The sequence below is a fragment of the Aspergillus nomiae genome (assembly GCF_001204775.2).
Source record: "Aspergillus nomiae NRRL 13137 chromosome Unknown contig00528, whole genome shotgun sequence".
Lineage (NCBI taxonomy): Eukaryota > Fungi > Ascomycota > Eurotiomycetes > Eurotiales > Aspergillaceae > Aspergillus > Aspergillus nomiae.
The window spans coordinates 1-19,911 of record NW_015378583.1 but is presented as its reverse complement, the minus strand read 5'-3'; the positions used below and the strand labels follow the sequence as shown (position 1 = coordinate 19,911).

General features: G+C 48.7%; 7 protein-coding genes across 7 annotated transcripts; 5 read left to right on the top strand and 2 right to left on the bottom strand.

Annotated features, from left to right (window-relative positions):
• ANOM_011017 (uncharacterized protein) lies at nt 1–512 on the top strand (the record flags this gene model as incomplete). The annotated part of the gene is made up of 2 exons (XM_015556273.1): nt 1–57; nt 113–512. A coding segment is annotated over one exon (252 nt), but the record flags the coding sequence as incomplete, so codon positions are not given.
• A 1,049-nt stretch (nt 513–1,561) lies between these two features.
• Nucleotides 1,562–3,799, top strand: ANOM_011016 (beta-hexosaminidase; the record flags this gene model as incomplete). The annotated part of the gene is made up of 3 exons (XM_015556272.1): nt 1,562–1,616; nt 1,663–2,135; nt 2,201–3,799. 3 exons carry the CDS (start codon nt 1,562–1,564, stop codon nt 3,797–3,799), a joined length of 2,127 nt encoding a protein of 708 aa, XP_015401781.1.
• Nucleotides 3,800–4,097: 298 nt separating this feature from the next.
• On the bottom strand, nt 4,098–4,577 carry ANOM_011015 (uncharacterized protein; the record flags this gene model as incomplete). The annotated part of the gene is made up of 1 exon (XM_015556271.1): nt 4,098–4,577. The coding sequence occupies one exon, from the start codon at nt 4,575–4,577 to the stop codon at nt 4,098–4,100; it is 480 nt and encodes a 159-aa protein (XP_015401784.1).
• A 2,110-nt stretch (nt 4,578–6,687) lies between these two features.
• ANOM_011014 (uncharacterized protein) lies at nt 6,688–7,734 on the top strand (the record flags this gene model as incomplete). Its single annotated transcript, XM_015556270.1, has 1 exon — nt 6,688–7,734. The coding sequence occupies one exon, from the start codon at nt 6,688–6,690 to the stop codon at nt 7,732–7,734; it is 1,047 nt and encodes a 348-aa protein (XP_015401783.1).
• A 4,226-nt stretch (nt 7,735–11,960) lies between these two features.
• Nucleotides 11,961–14,063, top strand: ANOM_011013 (putative protein kinase; the record flags this gene model as incomplete). The annotated part of the gene is made up of 2 exons (XM_015556269.1): nt 11,961–13,455; nt 13,516–14,063. The coding sequence occupies 2 exons, from the start codon at nt 11,961–11,963 to the stop codon at nt 14,061–14,063; spliced, it is 2,043 nt and encodes a 680-aa protein (XP_015401779.1).
• Nucleotides 14,064–14,795: 732 nt separating this feature from the next.
• Nucleotides 14,796–17,134, top strand: ilv3 (dihydroxy-acid dehydratase ILV3; the record flags this gene model as incomplete). Its single annotated transcript, XM_015556268.1, has 4 exons — nt 14,796–14,943; nt 15,020–16,425; nt 16,486–16,804; nt 16,869–17,134. Coding segments are annotated over 4 exons (1,914 nt in total), but the record flags the coding sequence as incomplete, so codon positions are not given.
• A 495-nt stretch (nt 17,135–17,629) lies between these two features.
• ANOM_011011 (lipase family protein) lies at nt 17,630–19,412 on the bottom strand (the record flags this gene model as incomplete). The annotated part of the gene is made up of 3 exons (XM_015556267.1): nt 17,630–18,614; nt 18,674–18,818; nt 18,899–19,412. 3 exons carry the CDS (start codon nt 19,410–19,412, stop codon nt 17,630–17,632), a joined length of 1,644 nt encoding a protein of 547 aa, XP_015401780.1.
• Between the last annotated feature and the right edge of the window lie 499 nt (nt 19,413–19,911).

Here is a 19,911-nt window from a genome sequence, read left to right as displayed (position 1 = left end):
CTTAAGCCCATGATGATCTCTGGTGGTATTGTAGCTTCTATTGCGGGAGGCTGGGCTGTATGTGAACTCCGTTCATTCTTTAAAGTTGGAAGTTTCGCTAACTCGATCATAGCTTGTGCGCAAGACCTTCCTGTAGATGCCGCTCGTTCCGTTTCGTTGTATTCTAGCACTCGAACCGAGTCGACCTCCATTCGCCAACAGTTGTCCGAAATGATTGTCCATTATGGGTTTGTTTCAGCAAAGCGGGAGGGTGTTGTTATTTAATTTATTTTTGGTCCACGCTGTATTAGAACGATTTTTCTTGTTATTCCTCGAATCTCTTCCCTCCGGCGCTCGAAGCATTTGCATTATCCATGGTTGGGACCGGCATGGTAATGGGTCTAAACTTTCCTGTACATATAGCGGTCCCCTGCGTTTATGGGTTCTTGATGGCGAAATGCAGGTTTTATTTCGTCCTGTCTGGTGATCTTAATTCTTTAGGAACTCACAATGAAAGACTTGATGCCAAAACGAATCATTCTCTTCCGGGCCAGTCGCTGGCTTTGATGATAGCACTGCGATGGACAATCCCTGCTTTTCGCGTCTCCCCTGGCCTTCTGGTGCAGTTTGATTGAACCTCAAGAGATCCGGGTGTTCTTGGATGCCGCATCGGCAGAGTGTGTGTCATGTGCCGCTTTACAGCCGATGGTCAGGTGACCATTTCGATATTCGAGCAGCATCAAGTATCAAGATTCTGTGTTTCGGTCGATTGAATCCCCATTGGTGGGAAATCCACTCGATGGTATCGCAATACCCGATATTGCGCAGTTTCCAACCGTCGACATGCCTCGGAGCCGATCAGGTGCTAACTCTTGGAGTCGGTCAATGTCATTATACAGCGGAGAAACCAACCAACCCCCAGGTTACATAAGGGTGACATTGCTAACTCGAGCCATGCGGGATTTGGAAGTCTAATGGCGATCTGCACGGCTATAGTCGGATTCTCCCCGACCTGTATGGATCAAGCAGTGAGCTCAACCAATCTATCAAACATTGCTCTTGCTCGTGCCGTGCGGGGTCGCGGAGTCCAAGCTCCTTAATCATTGAGATAAGCATTTGACGCCAGCACTATCAACATGCTTCCACTCTGGGAAGAGTGAAATGATGGCAGTCACCGAATCTTTCAAGAAAAGTCACGGTTGGTTTGTTGTCTGTATGACAACAATGTCCCAGAATACAAATTAGATAGAGTTCAGCAAAGTCCGCTTATTTCTATTCGCTACTAATAGAAATCGCCCATTCATACTAGAGATATGAGAGAGCCCCCGCCTCTCGTTTGCTATGAAACGTTGCTCCACGCGCAGATCACTATAACTGACTAGTGTTAATTAATTGTAACCTTCTTTCTTTGCCGATATATCCAAGCGAAGTGTTGATAGTAACTGTGCGCCATGTTACATGGCTTAGATGCTACCAAACATATAGCCCGGGCCTTAAATAGGAAAAAAAATCATTGGGGTGTCTCTAGACCTCCTACTTTAAAGATCTCAACTCAAAACGCATATCTGCATTGTCTACCGATATGTTTTGGGGTCAGGTTATTAATCTAGGTCTTTTCCTATCTCTTTCTATAGGAGGTACGAGCTACAAATCTATATTATGACAACGTCTCACAAACAGCAGGTTACACCCGATTGGTGACTATACCAACTATCCCGTTCACTGGAGCGAACGACACCTATTCCTTATCTCAACTCACCAGTATTGTGGTTGATGCGCGCTATGCCGATGCTATAGACAATGATGGAGCAACCCAAATCCCACCTACCTTGCAACAATTCGCCGAGACTTTCCAAAAAGACCTCCAATCCACGGTAGGGATTGATATACCACTCACCTCTAGCAGGACGGCCGCAGTCAACTCAATTTTCTTTACGCTTGCCAATGAGACTGGATTCCAAGACGCTGCCGGGAGATATACCTCGGAAGCATACACGCTAACAATCAACGAAAATGGCGTGCGAATCTCTGGAGCCAGTCCACTAGGTGCTTGGTGGGGATCGCGGTCATTGATTCAGGCCGCTGTCGTCAGTGGTCACACTCTTCCCCAAGGATCTGCTGTGGATGCGCCTGGGTGGGCCAATAGAGGTGTCATGGTATGTAACTTGCTTGCCAAACTACTCCATTGCCTCGTTATATACCTTAACCGAGACTTGTACAGTTGGATGCTGGGCGCCACTTTTACCCCCCTGAGTTTCTGATCGAAATGTGCGCCTTCCTGTCCTTTTTCAAACAGAATGTATTTCACGTGCATCTAAGCGACAATCTCTACAACAACGTAGATCGATATTCCGCTCAGCAGTCAATGGATCTGTATGCAGCATTCCGCCTATGGTCGGATGATCCTGCGGTAGCTGGTCTCAATAAACGCGCCAATGAATCCTATACTAAGGAACAATTTGACAACGTCCAACAACAGTGTGCCCGACGAGGTGTCACTATTATTCCCGAAATTGAAGCTCCAGGCCATGCACTGGTTATCTCCCAGTGGCGCCCTGAGCTGGCGCTTGACGATCTCAGCATGCTCAACATTACTCACCCTGACACCATTCCTACTATGAAGGCCATTTGGAAGACCTTCTTGCCGTGGTTCCACAGCAAAACAGTCCACATAGGTGCAGACGAATATGACACAGATCTTGTGACTGACTATACATCTTTTGTTAATACAATGCGCGACTATATCTCCAGAGAATCAGGAAAGAGCATGAGAATCTGGGGCACCTTCACCCCAATACAGGGTGCCAATGTGTCCACGGATGTTTCCATCCAGCATTGGGAGTTCTTCGAGGATAATCCTTACTTCGACTACATCAAGAATGGATATAATGTACTCAATTCGGACGATGCGTTCTACATTGTAGGCAAGTGGTCCGGTAGCTACCCATCCACGCTGAACAAGACTCGTGTGTTCCATGGAAATCCCGCCGGCGGGGCTTTTGCTCCCAACGTCTTCGACACCAAGAATGTCACCAACAATCCTCCTCGAAACGATCCGCACGTGCTTGGTCACCTCGCAGCTCTGTGGAACGACTATGGCCCGAACTCCACTACGGTTCTTGAAACATACTATTCGTGGAGGGATACCCTTCCAGCTTTGGCCGACAAACAATGGGGTGGAAACATTCTAGAGGAGGAATATGATGCAGTTTTCGACAAGATTCACGGCGCAATCCCTGGACAGAACCTGGATCGCCAAGTGAAGAGCCACACTGATACCATACTACATTACAAATTCGATAGTGACACCGAGACCGTCGTTGATCATTCAGGAAACGGCTATGATGGAGTCATGCGGGGATGCCACGTCCAAGACTCTGCTCTCGTACTTTCCAACGGCTGCTATGTGGACACCCCGCTGGGTAGCAAAGGGAGAGACTACACTTTATCATTCTGGGTGAACCCCACGTCAAGCAACCCTGGCACCCTCTTTGCCGGACCCGACTCGGTTCTTCTAAGTGGAAATGGGTCGATTAGCAACATGACCCTGATAAGCGGTGGAAACCCATATTCACTCAACTACAGTCTTCCCCTGGATACGTGGACTCAGGTGCATTTGGTTGGAAAGGGCAATCAGACTCTGCTTAGTGTCTCCGATTCAGGTGCGGGATCCACAAGGATGGAGTTTCTTGCGCGGCTGGGGATCAATGGCGAAAGCCAGGTTTGGGCACCCATTGCAATCGAAGCCCCACTGGCACGCATTGGGGAAGGCTTCAATGGGATGATGAAGGAGGTTGTTCTACGAGGGAGTGCTGAGTGAAAGGGGTCGTAGGCCTGCGTTCATGGACTAGGTGGCATGGGGCATACTTTGCAATATAATCCCTCGGATTCTTAATTATAGAACAGCAATTATATACTGGTCTGGCAGAATTTAAGATAAACACTGTCCTGTTGAGTAATCTTACAATGAAACCACAATAAACACAGGACACAAACAAGATAATAGCACTAAAAAGCACAAAGGCTTTCGCCGAATCAAAGAGCGACAGGCAAAGTCGAGCTGACCCTCTACTCATATTCAAGGCCTATAACCTCTCAAAATCAAGACATAGGTGTGTCTAAACCAACAGCCCAGCAGTAGATCCAAACAGCAAGAGTGCAAGCACTCCAATCGACTTCTTCACCCCAGCAGCATTGGTAGTAGAAGTCGAAGTCGCACCAGTCGAACTCTTAGTCCCAGTCGCAGTCGAGTCAGTAACAGAGGCAGTAGTGACGATAGTGCCCGCCCCAGTCGTAGGAACACTACCGGTGGCCGTCGCGTTGGCGTTGGTGTTGCACCACACCTCTCCGGGCTCGGATGCTTTGATGAGACATTCCGCCAGATCGCCGACGTTCTGCCCCTGGGCCAGGCAGTAGTAGTCGCAGTCGCTGTAGGAGACGACGGAGGCGGAGGAGCAACAGCTGCTCATGATTGCAGAGTTATTTCCCTGCATCGGCATTGCGCAGGCGGCATCTTTGACGGGGATCTCGTAGAGTTTTTGGTGGCAGGTTGAGGTTGCGGAGGCCGCGGTGGTGGTTGCGGTTGATGTAACTGACATTGTGAGTCTAAGGAGCGAGTCTTGGGTTTCGTATGAATGGATATTTTAGTAAACGAGTGTGTAAGGTTTTTTTCTGCAATACTGATGCGGTCAGAGAGGGTCTCAGTGGGTTTTATGGAAGGTATGAGCACCTAAGACCACAAATCTATGGATCTCAGGTCGCTGGAACTCTGTTCCTGATTTGTTTCTAATCTAAGTATGCCAAGCATGGATATGCTTGAGGCGAATCATTCTATCAAGTCAATATTGTATAGTGACCAATAGAACATACAGATCGTGCTCATAGCCCTTCGCTGGTTTTTCTTAGCTTCAGTCAAGAATAGCCATGGCTGACGCGGCCCTGCTACCCGATAGCATATTACTGCTATGGTTATCTAGGTCATATCGGCTCCAGGGAAAATCTAATTTTGATGTAAGACATGTGGAGCCAGAGAGATCTAGTCTCGAGCAACAGAAATAGACAGGGCTGTATCTTTCTCCGAAGTGCTCGGAGATCCAGGTAGCAATGCCGATACACACTATGTAAGCGACTTCTTGCCTATTATAGGTTCAGTTGAGCGGCTTACTCAACAGTCTTTGTAGTTTCAGATCTCTACTATTGGTTAGTTCTCGGTGTTGTTTTGGACCAAGTTTTCAACCTTAGTATGAACTAACATCCTCGGGGTTCAACCACGACCATACTCCCGGGCCGAGTTCTCGGGATAATCGGGCATGTCGATGTATGGTACAGTATGGTTCAGCCGACTTTCCACTAAACCATGCCTAGATTGCTAAGGCTTAGAAGTCTAAGTAGGTATATGTCGAGCTTCTATGGCGTGGAGTCCTGCTGAATACTTTTGATCTAGACAAAATACAATCCTGCTGCTAGGACCTATGGGTCCTTGTGGACGAAATCAAGACAAAGCCCTTTGCTTCACATAGGTGTCTCACTTATAGCTGGTTAGCAGGCCCTACAGTCACTTGCCACCTCATACAATATATATAGTACGCAATATGGAGCAGGGTGTGGGACTGTGTGGGTGGATGTAGGTTTTGTGGGGAGGCGGATAAAGACTATTCAGACCACAGTTTGCTGAACAGTTGAACATTGCACATATATCAGGAAAGTGAAGGGAAACAAAACGAATACACCTGTACGGACAGTTCCGGGGAAGGGAGATGATGTATCTTGGGGGAGTTACAGAAATAAGAAAACGAGGTGTGAGAGTAAAAATTTGAGGCGCAAAAAGTAATGATCCCAGAGAGGCTCGAACTCTCGACATCTGCGTTATTAGCACAGCGCTCTAACCGACTGAGCTATGGGACCACTTGTTGGAAAACCGGTCTCAAAATATTATTATCACCCTAACATATTTTTCCATCACAATCTTACCGTACTAACTGATGTACAGTATCTGTCAAATAATAATAGTACCTCTCGCTACCTACACCAAGCGTCTTCTATACTTGACCATATTTAGTATCTATTCGACATTAACTCTTATCATAGATATAAGAAGACAGTTCTTCTATTTTAGGTCCTATTCGTAATCCACAATGTACCATCCTCATATTCCGTGGCAAAGATATATTTCTCTCGGCGACACAATTAACCAAATCGGTCACTCAACCTAACCATCAGTGCATATATCTCTCTCCATATAGCTGTCGACAAGTTCTAAATCTAGATTATGCACTCCAGTGAATTTCGTAGGTAATTCACGCGGTCTCACCCTCCTTGAAGAGTACTGCTATGGATGAAAAGGTAGTGATTGGTATATCAAATCCATGCGCGGGAAGCAATTAACACTTGGCAGCATAGCATAGTGTAGAAGATCTTGTCCTAAGTTGTAACCCATGTAGCTTAAGTCAGGCCATATGTATCTCTATGCCGGCTGTTACCTTACGGATAATTTCTTGGTAGACAGCCTTCCAACGAATGAGGTAGTGCATGTCATCATAATGAAGAGGGTATCGACCGTAATTCAAGAATGATCTGATAATTTAGAACTATCTTCGTATTGTTGACTCAATGCAGATTACTACTACTTTCCCACGCCCAGCTCTTCGTACAATCCTCTAAACACACTAAAAACTCATTCCCTTTACAATATAACTCCATAAATTCACCATGGAAGTCATCAGCGCAGACCAAACCATGAACGCAATAACTCGTGCACAGTTTGAGGATGTGATCACTCGCGCTGTGAATAATCACAGCCAAATTTACAACAACTCTTTCGCGCTGAGTGTTCGATGGGAGCGAGACAAGACGAATGCCTCTGCAGACCTCGATCATTTTCAGGCGATCCTGAGGACACTAAATCTTGACCAAGCTGAAGTTGAGATCTTGGCCGAACACGATCAGACCCCGGGCTGGACACTTAATGAATCAGTACGATTGATTTTCCGACTCGCAGCAAACGCACCCGGCAAATCAATCGTGCTGATTCACTATGCTGGGCACGGAGTTGTTCGAGGGGAACAGCTCTTTTCTGTCGAAGGACTATCCCGCCGAAGCATAAACCTTCAAAGAATCATCGATACTGTAGTGGCAGGAGATTTCCAGGACTTTGACATCGCAGATACAGACGCTGTCTTCGTCCTGGATTGCTGTTACTCATATGTGGCAAAGCGAGCGTTAAATCCTACGACTCGCGTTGTCGAAATTCTTTCTGCGAGTGATGATCACACTCCAGAAGCCCTTAAAGCACCACACAATACCTTAACTGAAAAGTTGCGGGGCGAGATTGCTCGACGCAAGAGAGACGGCCACCACTTTGTGGTATTTTCGGACGCAATGGCGACTATTCGAGGGAATAGCTCGGTTATCAAGCCAACACATCATGTCAAGTTAGGGGCATCTGTCTGCTTCCCTTTCACTGGCGTCACACGGATTAACCCGAGCACGATTGCCCCTTCGCTACGTGCAGTCTTTTCAGTCCGTATCGCTGAAAAAATGACCCGGGAACAGCTGGACAGATTCCTCACTTGGATTGAGGCCTTTCCGCCTGGGTTCACTATGGAACTCGACGGGGTCTACATCACAACCTCGACTCTCCTCATATTCCAGAGCGCATATGCGTTGTTCACGAATCATGCTGGGTATCCCGGTGTCACCTTTATCTCGGATGTGAGAAGCCCGAACCGCCGCCAATCTCTTGGCCAAGAGCAGTGACAAGAAGCTCCTATAGGCCCTTGGTAGCAGCTACTGCGTCTGAGGCCAATTACAACCTCTCATAGTATGAACCAAGCGAGATGGAAAATGAGCTAGACCCGAGTCTAATAACAAGGTTTTGTGCTGTAAGTCCAACTCTTGGTGATGGCGCTCACACTTTGTCTCCCCATCACTGGTCTGGTCCAGATTTAGAATGGCTAATGTCCAATTGGTCCAACTTCAGAGCCCATCACTTACAGGGGCCAATCGATCCTGCTCATGCAGTCTATGTACAGACTGAATTTACGACGTTACCTCCCTACTATCTCTGATACCATTTCTCCATATAAGTCATCTGTTACATCGGACTGGAAGATCACTCGGACGGTTGCTCGGAAATTGTCGCGGCAGTAGTAGGAATGACGCAAATCCGCCTTAGTACAGGCTTACTGAAACGCGATGTGTTGGTTCTCACGTTCTACCTGTGACTTGTCACAGTCAATGAGCCTATTAGACTGAAATGTTTACAACCAGGAACCCCTTGTTTCACAAGTTTAACCTTAATCGAATGCTGCCGTAGCTGTTTCAAGTGCATCGATACTACAAATTGGGAAATAAGGCATCATTCTACTAGGGCAAACTCAAAAAAAAAAGAGAAACTAAGGCTAGAAACTGAGACTTGTAGAAATTACTTAGGGTGCTGCAGAATCAAGCTGCATAGCACATCTTATTACACGACGATATACTCCTAGCTCATCAGGGCCCGGCCCGGGCCTATGCTCATTACCACTTTGAGTAAGGTGCTGCATCTGGACACAAAGCAGCCAAACGTTGGGTGCAGTCTACCAATCACAGCTCACTGGTGCCTGATAGTTCGGGTGTTTGCCCGTTCCACGAATATGCCTTATTCGGACCTCCTCGCAGAATCATCGCTTTAGGGGTGAAAGTATGTATATATTTCAGTTTATACACTGGACAGCACCATACCCTTGACAACATTTAGATTCTCAGATTACATGGCTCAGGCAATAATTGCTTGATTAGCTGTCGTGCCGATGGTTTGTACAGAATTGTCTGGTGTAATGTTTTCAGCAAGGTAGCTGCCGGATTTGGACAATCGTTGATAATCGAAGTCGATGCCTCAACTTGTGCCTCAAATCTCCTAGGTAACATACAAATGCCTGATTTGTAGCTTTTGTACCTATTATGGAATGATTGATCGCTGTCTCTCATTTATCTACTAGATAAAGAAAGTATTTGAGAGCTTACTCAGGCGTAGCGCATGACGCTCCATATCTGATCACGCGACAAGGCAAATAAGATCTAGGCTAGTGTGGAATTCAGTTACAGCGATGAGGATTGTAAGCAACCGTTTTTGCCCTCACATTCCAGTTCATAAGTTGGGTCCATTCTTGAGTTATTTGGAAGCATAAGCTTTGAGGCGAGGTTAGCGGTCATTTCGTTGAACATCCTGACTCCCTCCTGAAATTAGTTTTATAAGGAATGTGATTGTTAAATGAGCAGGGGTGGTGGGTTTTGTCGTTTTCGAGGACAAAGTGATAGTGCCGTTGAAGAAGGATCAAACCTGCATTCAGTTTCCGTATCTGGAACACTAGTATGCAACACAGCATAGTAACATCGGCATTGACCCTGAAACGTTTCCAGCAACGGCTTGAACGGAGATTTTCTCTGCAGGCAAAGTACTGCAACTGTAGCATAAGGTGGGTGCAACGGTATCAGGGCTAGTATGAAAATTTTCACCAGTCCCAGTCTCAGGGTTAGTGGCTCCTTCAGATACTCATAAGCGGCCACGCGGCTGTCGGTGGAGGGCCTGAAATTCTGAATATACGACGATGAAAACCGTTAGGGCTGATACCCTGAGACTGGGTCAGTTGGGTCCGGCAGGCAAGTGACCCATCGAAGCTTTTGCTTAGCAACGCAATGTGTAGTGGGACCTATGATTACTCGGAAATGAGACATCCCTCGAACTAAAGTGGTCTGGACCGTGAATCGAGCGAAGAAATCCCGGTGGATGTTTCTGCGAGGCCTCTGGCAAGTATTTATCCTTCCAAGATCCAGGGACATTGGTCTCATAAAATGACAAGATTTTGATCCACGTCATCCGCAGAATCTACAGAGTAGCATCATTGGCAGATCTTTAATCGACTTCGAGTCAGCAACAAAGGTGTGGAGTAGATAATTATGGCATTGACCAACCGGAACTAGTCAACCAGGCATGCCTGCCAAGAAAACGCTTTCCAGCCATTCATTTGAAAGAAATGCGCCCGTAGGCCCGAAATGCTGGGTCAACGGGGCCTTTTCAATAGCTCGTTGTCTTGGCGATCGTCGAGCGATCCCTGTTTCAATTTCTCCTGTGACGAATCACAGATCTGAAGGACAGAAAAGCAAACCTGGTGAGTATCACACAGCTTACGTAGACTTTGGGGGCAGTTGTCGATCATGAGGCAAGTAACCGAGGATAATCCTTCACAATTTCAGAGTGATCAGATTCAGGGTACTGTGTACTCTGTACAACCGACGGAGTTAAATTTGCCCCCTCAAGAAGACTAACGCAGACGCTAAGGTAGTGTGGCCGATGATGTGCACTGTGCGTCAAATCAACTCGACAGATGATAAATAACGACTCGTTACGCCGAAAATGGGTCGGAGATTTGAAACCATGGAATGCGGTTTGACCCGAAATTTCGGCATGAACTCGAGTCCCATCGACTATTGGGAAATCGGAATGCGGGAATCGAGAACATCTGGTCGCTCGCATTTGCAATTGGGGTTGTTTTAGTGTTAGGATTTCACGAACCACTTTCCCGGTCTCTGAGACCTAATCCGGCTTAGTTTCACTTAAATCAAGCTTAGCCTGGATAGGACTGGGCCACTCGCGATCCATGGATCATTTGCCATTCAACGAATGTCATTGCGGGTTTTTTCCCTTTTTAAAATCACCTGGATGTCCGAAACAGGGCCCGTTGCCCGTTTGGGATTTCTTGCAGTTCGCTGGTTCCCCGATTGGGAAATAGGTATCTGCAACAGTTCGAGTAGTAAATAATACTACTGAAGTCCCTGGGTTTGTTGAGAGGCAAGGATAGACAATAGCGCCGTTAGAATTGAAGGATAAATAAACGTTTTGTGCAGCGCAACACAACGCAACATACTGCTAGTAGTGGGCAGGTTGCCTGATCTCTATAGAGGATATGCAAGGCACGACCACTTTAATCACGGTCAAAGAAAGAAAGAAAATCTGATTATCATTCAAACGAATGGATCAATGATACACTGTATGTGTACCAAAAACAAATAAAATAGAAATAAAATGACAAAAGAAAAAAGAAAAAAAAGATAAAAAGAAAAAAAAAAAGAAAAGAAAACCCACAGAGTGGGTCCTGCCAAAAAGTCTCCTGTCAGTCATGATCCATCACAATCCAGCCACTGACTTCAGTGTGCCTCAATTAATTGTTGCCCCCTGTACTCCGAACCCTTCCCACGATCCCCAACAAGACTAAGCCTCATAAAGCTTCCATTTCCAGGACGGGCCTGAATTTGGGAGGAACACTACCAAAAAGGACTGAGACGATCTTGATATGGAAAGGAACAGTGGTTCTTCTTTTGGTCTTCCCGCCAACGGCATTACTGGATGCGGGGTAGCGTTAAATCCTGTTGAGTCCTTCACCTCGTGGCCACTAATCCTAAAACGGAGCGGTCATCAGCTGACCCCGCGTGGGTTTTTTTCCTGTAGCGTCATCCAAAGTAGCAGCAGCAGCGAAACTTAACGCTGTGCATGGATACTGCCCGGGAGGAAGTGGATTTAGCCCTTGGGGAAGAACAACCATCCCGTCCCCGACCCTAGTTTTGCCTCCTCTTACTCCCCAAATTAAAAAAAAAGAAAGTAACCCCCAATCTCCTTTCCCTTTTCACCATTATCTTATCTTTCTCCTCTTCTTCCCTTTCCTATCCTCGCCACTTCCTTCCCCATCCCAGATGCTTTGATAACACAGCCCATTAATTCCTATTCACTCCCGGTTTCGACCAGAACTCCAGGCCTAAGGGCCTTTTGCACACCAAGTCCAGCTTGGTCTACTTAGAGTTTAACCCGAGGGACCTTTTCGGTAGCGGTTACCCGCCTAGTTCGAGTGACAACTGCGCTTTGGGTCCACTTTGCGCCGCGACAGCAGTACCCTTCCGGTACATAGAGCCATTGGGATATCGCAGCACTTAACCCTCTGACTCGTTCGATGATTTCCCCGGATTCGTCTCAACCGACCGATCGGTCAGCATTGTTTGCTAAACAACCTATTCTGTTACACGAAGCCTCTGCTGCAACGGCTTCGAGTAACAATGAAATTTCTTCGGTGCCTTCAGTGAGCTCTGGAGAAGAGAATGTTTGCTCTCCACTATCCTTGAATGGAGAATTCTCACCGAGTATAAAGGATGAAGCGATTCACCAATGTTACCCCGGGGCTCCACAGCCGCTTCCGTCGCTTCAGATACGAACAGACCTGCCGTGCACAACGCAACTGAGCCCGTCGAAAGAATCTGACCCTTTCATGCATCACAGCCTCTCATCGAGCAGCCTTCCGCGAAGAACATCGAGTTTGCGTGGCTTTCTCGAAAGGCCTTCCTCCGGAGGAGGTTCCCTGTCTCCAGCATCGTTACTGTCGTCGCCACAGCTGATGGCCATGGGAGACATCACTCCCTTGCCTTCGCCGATTGGTGGCGTCTCGCCATGGAAAATACCGCGCCGCAATTCACAATCTTTATCGCGGACTCCATCCCTCCTTTCGCGGAACGGCTCGAGCCTGAGCTTGCGTTTAAGTGACTCATCTCAAGTGTTGGGGCCCTCGGAATGCCGATCGCGCAGCAAGCAACGTGGCATGGCGGAGATGTTGGGTGCTGACAAGCATCTAGAGACACCTAGCAAGCCACGCCTCGATGGAGCTCCGAAGCATGCTCGTAATCGTAGCCTTAGTGAGTATGTCCCTCCGACGAAGGCCATTCCGATCAAGCCGCGTCCAATCGCAGTTTCGGGATCGGGTGTGTCTCAAGGGATTTTTTCATCGTCAAGTACCGACTCGAAATCAAACAACTTGCACCGGGAACAACACCTGGCAATTCATCGCGGCATCGCGTTACCTGCGGTCCGTCCTCCGACACCTCCAAGAAGTAGTCGCAGTACATCTGATGGTGATGTGGAGCCTGTCATTCTCAGTCCAAAATCCATGGATGGCTCGGATGAAATATACTCGGTACGTTCCATTAGGTCCCAGCAGCCGCGCAAGTATCGCAAACTGCGCGAGCTCGGAGAGGGCACATTCAGTCAAGTATGTCTAGCAGTACGCATGGAGCTGCGGGATATGGAATCTGGTTACAGTTCGAGCCTCCAAGGGGTGAATGCCGCTACGCAAAAGCTTGTCGCTGTTAAGGTCATTGAGCATGGCCCAGCGGGTGGAGCCGATGAGGAACGATTGGAGGTATCACTCAAGCGGGAAGTGGACATCTTGAAATCGGTCAACCATCCTTCCCTTGTGCAACTGAAAGCGTTTGGAAGCGACGAAAAGCGCGCTCTTTTGGTTTTGGACTACTGCCCGGGAGGTGACCTGTTCGACGTCGCAACCTCTGGGCCGAGGCCCATGAGCCCAGAGCTGATTCGACGGATTTTCTCTGAGTTGGTGGCTGCCGTGCGCTACCTCCACGCCAACTTCATAGTCCATCGCGACATTAAACTTGAGAGTAAGAGATTCCACCGTGGCCTGGGTTGACTATAGTGCTTACCAGTCGGACCAACTACAGATGTCCTAGTTACTCTTCCTCCCGCTGCTATGGAGGAGATAACTGACTGGCGTACATACGATCGCGCGGTCGTTACCCTTACCGACCTGGGCCTATCCAGACGAATTCCGCAACCTCCGGAGAGCCCGCTCCTCCAAACCCGATGTGGCAGCGAGGATTATGCCGCTCCGGAGATTCTGATGGGACAGCCCTATGATGGGCGGTCCACCGATGGCTGGGCCCTTGGCGTCTTGCTCTATGCGATGATGGAAAACAGATTACCGTTCGATGCTTTGCCGGGTACTCGAGGCGACCCGGCGAAACTCCGTGCTCGTACCCCACACCGCATTGCGCGATGTGAGTGGTCATGGTATCGGTATGCCGACAATGACGGTGAATGGGATCCCCAGAAGGGGAAAGATCTAGAGGGGGCCCGTGAGTGCGTTGAAGGGCTCCTAAAGCGGAATACTAAACGCAAAAGCTTGGATGAGATCGCATCTATCGAGTGGGTTGCGAAAGCGATCGACGTACCGAGTGGGTTGAAGAGAGGTGACAAAGAGGTACCATAGAGCTGGTCTCTTGGTTTATATTTCGCCACTCTTCGTGCCGATTTTCTATATTGCCTTGCTACGCGATGCAGAGATGGCCACCGGGATGATGCATTGATAGTGTTCCTGTATCTGTCTCTCTTCTCTTCTTTTTCTTTAGTCTTTTTTTCGCCCCCTCTCCTTTCTTTTCTGTATCTTCTTTCTCTTTTCTTTCTGCCTGTCTTCTTTCTTCCCACTTTTCTTTCTCTCTTCTTTTCTTCCTCTCTATAACCTTTCTCATATCATTCGCTTACTTTGGCTAGCCCAAAGGACCGGTATACCCTTAGAACTGTTTCCGCTTTTCCTAACCGCTTTTATCTATACTTTCTTTCTTTTTGTTCTCTTTATTTCTCTTTTTACGGATATACAATACTCAAGACAAAACCGCAAGCAAAAAGGGTGGTAGAAGACAGCAATTGCAGGTTCTAGATGGTTTCATAAAAGAGTTTAAGTGTATAATAATTAATTTCAAACACAATACAGAACATTCGTGAAGATGATTAGAGGTCGATTGCTGTTTATGTATACTCGTGGGTAATTGTTGTAGTCCATGACGCATGATTGGCCTGAGTGCTGACAAACTACGGCACGGGATTGGGCCAACCGGCATCGGGGAGCCTGAGGCCAACTCCGGCCCCCGACTTCGCTGCGGAGGACGGGCGTCACTCTCGGCGACCCGCTCCACTTTCTGTAGAGGTCAGAAGCTATTTATTCTCACTCAATTGAGTTCTCAATTACACTTGTGTCTTGTTTCCACGGACCCCATACTCCCCCCTCCAGCTGCGATCATGCTTCTTTCACAAACCCGGGGGCGTATGCCCTCTGCTCTGCGGAGTCTCTCCAGGCGGTCCGCCGTCAATGTGTAAGGCGATCGAACGAAATACCCTTTCCCACTCACCGATGGCAGGTTGCTGATTTATTTATTTTCTTTTCTCTAGTCGTCCCATCTCTACTACCCTCCCCAAGCAGAAGGCCTCTTCCTCTGAGGACGACAACGCTCTGAACAAGGTCTCCCGCCATGTCACACAGCCTATCTCGCAGGGTGCTTCCCAGGCTATGCTTTACGCTACGGGTCTCACGGAGAAGGACATGGACAAGGCTCAAGTCGGTATCTCCTCCGTTTGGTATAGCGGTAACCCCTGTAACATGCATCTGCTCGATCTCAACCATCGCGTCAAGCAAGGTGTGGAAAAGGCAGGCTTGATCGGCATGCAGTTCAACACCGTCGGTGTCAGTGATGCAATCAGCATGGGTACGAAGGGTATGCGGTACTCTCTCCAGAGTCGTGATTTGATTGCCGACTCCATCGAGACTGTTATGGGTGGTCAGTGGTACGATGCCAACATCAGTATCCCGGGTTGCGACAAGAACATGCCCGGTGTGTTGATGGCCATGGGCAGAGTCAACCGGCCGAGTATCATGTTGTACGGAGGCACCATCAAGCCCGGCTGTGCCGTTACCCAGGACAATGCGGAAATTGATATTGTCTCCGCATTCCAGGCCTACGGACAGTTCTTGAGCGGCGACATTACCGAGCCTCAGCGATTCGACATTATCCGTAACGCGTGCCCAGGAGGTGGTGCCTGCGGTGGTATGTACACAGCCAACACCATGGCCACTGCCATTGAGACCATTGGTATGACTCTCCCTGGCTCTTCTTCCAACCCCGCCGAGTCCCGCGCCAAGGACCTTGAGTGTCTGGCTGTCGGTGAGGCGATCAAGAAGCTCCTGAAGGAGGACATCCGCCCTAGGGATATCATGACCCGTCAAGCTTTCGAAAACGCCATGGTTGTGGTGAACATCACCGGTGGCTCGACCAACGCCGTGCTTCACTTGATTGCCATCGCTGATTCGGTCGGTATCAAGCTGGATATTGAGGACTTCCAGTCTGTCTCTGACCGTATTCCTTTCTTGGCTGACCTGAAGCCATCGGGCAAGTACGTCATGGCCGACATGCACAAGATCGGAGGTACTCCCGCGCTGCTCAAGTTCCTGCTCAAGGAAGGCCTCATCGATGGTTCCGGCATGACTGTCACCGGTGAGACTCTGGCCAAGAACCTCGAGAAGGTGCCCGGTTTCCCCGAAGATCAGAAGATCATCCGCCCTCTGTCCAACCCCATCAAGAAGACTGGCCACATCCAGATTCTTAAGGGATCCCTGGCTCCGGGTGGCAGTGTTGGTAAGATCACTGGCAAGGAGGGTACTTCTTTCACTGGTAAGGCACGTGTCTTCGATGATGAGGATGACTTTATCGCTGCTCTGGAGCGCGGTGAGATCAAGAAGGAAGAGAAGACCGTTGTGGTCATCCGCTACACCGGACCCAAGGGTGGTCCTGGTATGCCCGGTACGTATCGAGAGTGCAGATTCCTCTGGTTGACGTAGCTAATCATTAATCGTGGGATAGAAATGTTGAAGCCTTCTTCTGCCCTCATGGGCTATGGTCTTGGACAGTCGGTTGCCCTCATAACTGATGGACGTTTCTCTGGCGGTTCTCACGGCTTCCTGATCGGCCACATTGTCCCCGAGGCTGCTGTTGGTGGACCCATTGGTCTCGTTAAGGATGGCGATGTCATCGTCATTGATGCCGAGAAGCGCGCTCTTGACCTCGAAGTTGACCAGGAGACTCTCGCTGAGAGACGCAAGCAATGGGAAGCTGATAAGGAGGCCGGCAAGTTGCCTCCCACCGGTTTGACCATGAGAGGAACCCTCGGCAAGTACGCCAGGTATGTTATCTCTGCCCGATAGAATACATGTGTCTTGGTCTCGGTTACTAACACGCTCCAACAGAACTGTCAAGGATGCCAGCCACGGCTGTATCACCGATGCTCTTGACTAAGCGTCAAGCTGTCGGGTGTATTTTATCACTGCGCAGGATGCCATCATAAAGCAATGCATCTTTTCCCACCTGAGTTGATTGGGGTGGAATAAATGTCCGGGTTAATATATTGTTTTCGTTATGCTGCTTGGATAGGCGAACAAAAAGGATTGAAAAGTATTTCCTTTACTCTCATGTTGTTATTAGGAGCATTCATTAACATGATACCTTATCAATTTCATTAATCGAGTTCGAACTTAACCGCCAATTAAGTAGGGGACAGCAACGGGGCACTGAATATTCAGCTCCTATACTCTGAACGCAAATCTTATCCAACTCCATTGCGCCACTGACCTTAGAAACAACCAATATACCTATATGCTGGTTATCCCATCCTCAATGTACACCATCAAAAAAACCCTAATTACATTGCGTGAGACGGTGGTAGTTCTATCATGAAGATCCTCAGAATGCCAACCCATAAATCCATCTCCGTTCCTACAAATCAGTACCCCTTCCCCCACCCCCACCAATATAGTTACAGTACACTACAATAACCCGATACCTTGCAGCTGAACAACTATAATCATCCGTGGACATTCACGGATTCCCGAATGATGCAGTAGCGAGATTCCCAAGGACTAATATATAGATTTATGTTGTGTTAGCTTACGAGGTTTCTAGGTCTTGATATTGGGAGGGAGTTGTTGGCTTAGAATAGGATTGCGCTGCATTAATCCTGATAGGGAGGTGGCTGTTGCGACCTGCGGGCGAGGTGCTCTATTCTTTCTTGATACAGACCCATCCAGTGTTTTACGGGGTCTCCGAAGACGACATCGTGCATGATCTCGTTGGGGATTTGGCAGGCTTCGATTTCGTCTTCCTGGACGCTGTTTGCGCTGTGCGAGGGTTTGAAGAGGGGGTCTTGCGATTGGTGTCGCAGGAGGACTACATTCCCGGCGAGATGAAGTGTAGCTGGTGGCACACGCCAGATGGCCGGTTTGTTTTGTCTGCTGACGAAGGGGTATGTCCGGCTTGTGCCGAGAGAGAACGGCGCGGGCGACAAGTACAGGTTCAACAATGAGGTGACATAGGATTTCTCGGCCCGGGGCACGGGATCGCCTTCGTTGATGAACGCATAGAACATCGATTCTAGTGATGCTGGGGACTTCGTTGGGAATAGTGGTCGGATAGAGACTGGCGGGGCGCCGAATGTCACGCAATGGATGCTTCCGAAGAAACTAGCCAAGTGCTTCAGTTCAGACGACACGCTCGTCGAGAGCAAATGGCAGTACAGCAGACTGGCCACTGCGCCGCCGGCAGAATGGCCCGTCAGGATCAGCGAATATGACACGCGATTGGGGTCTTCGGTTAGCAGATCGCGGAGATAAGCCGCAACGGAAGGGGCCATTCTCTGTGCCACGGTGAGGAATCCTGCGTGGCAGAGGTTGTCGGGGTCGTCGAGGAAATTCTGTGGGGCTGTTGGCAGCGTTTTCATGTTCACGGCCCAGTCGCGGAAGCTTTGGGTTCCTCGGATTGCGAGGACGATGCTCTTGAGATCGTCTGATGCGAGTGGCTTGATTACCATTGCCTTCGTTCCGTGACGGATGTTGGCGCTCACATAGGGGTTGTTGGTCGTGGTGAGCTCTGCAGGTTTCTTGTAGGCTGAGCTGGAGTACTGGGCAGCTAGGCGGATGAGGGCGTATGTTTGCGGTAGTCTGTAATGTGAGTTTAGATCCACATGGATAGCTAAATAGAGTGTATGGTTGATGCGTACATATGCACTGGAGGAAGGTGAGCCGGGAGCCGGGAGTTGTGGTACAGATAGGTCTTCGAGAAGAAACTGGGGCCTGTTGATGTCGCTTTCACCTCCCTCTCTGTCCCTGTCTTCGTGTATGAGACCTCATCACCGTATACCGTGACTAGATATGCATATTAGTATGAGGGGCCATGAAAACAGACCCGACACTAGTCATCACAAGACGATGAAGGGAAAACATACCCATATCCTCCTTATCTCTAAACAATCCCTCATCCATCGAGGTAATCATATCATCCAACTTCTTCAGCATGCTCCCGTAAAGATCTACACTCGAGTGCGTCACATTCGTCACGTACTCGCGCATCTGTTGCTCAAGATTTATGACAGAGCTCCGCGCCTTTAATTTTGAATCGTTGGCCTTAGCTTTTGTCTGAGAGATTGCATTAGAGAGATCCGCATAGGACCCATACTTTGCGAGGGAGCGTCTGGCTTTTTGTTTCCGCGAGTTTGGATCCTGAATTCCATATTGGCCAGAGGGGTCCGTGAACGATCCCTCTGTGACAAGGGTCGTTCCGGAAAGACTGAGCGATGTGGTTGTGTTGTTGTCGTGACTATAGATTGTTGATGTCGTGGACAGAGAGTGAACAGTAGACGCTGCCGTTGGGATGGTGTACAGCGAGGTGGAGCGTGTATGCCCTACAGCAGACGGTCCTTGAGCTGGTTGTAGTTTCTCTTTGCGACGCCTGAACCCCATCCTGACAGCTATGTCTTCCTCTTCATGTTATGGGGGTGGTGTGGCTGGTAATTACGCGAGTCTGGGCAAGGCTGGAGTACACATTAAGGATGAATCCACGGAAACTGACAGGTACCGGATGACAGGAACCAGAAAATAAGCCTTAAAGACGGAGTTTACTTAGTAGAATGGCAGTTGGTCGGTTAGCGGGGGCTTTTGACCTGCAGCTCAGCCTCGTCTCTTGGGAGTGGGGGCCAAGAGTTCATTGTTTGAGGGCGCTTCCTGCGTACGCTAGGACTGCCTTTTATAATCGTCCCGACTAGATGTACATATCAGGTGATGGCGGGACCCCTAGTCTTGAGGTCGTTTACTCCAAGCTGTTATTGGCGCTATCATGCAGGGTCATCGGCGAGATTCGGTCGGTCGAGAATATGTACTGATATCTTGTCCATTCCACCATCTCTTATGTGCTTCATTCACGCACCAGCAAGGCTGCTGTCTCACCTCTGGTCCGGTTTTT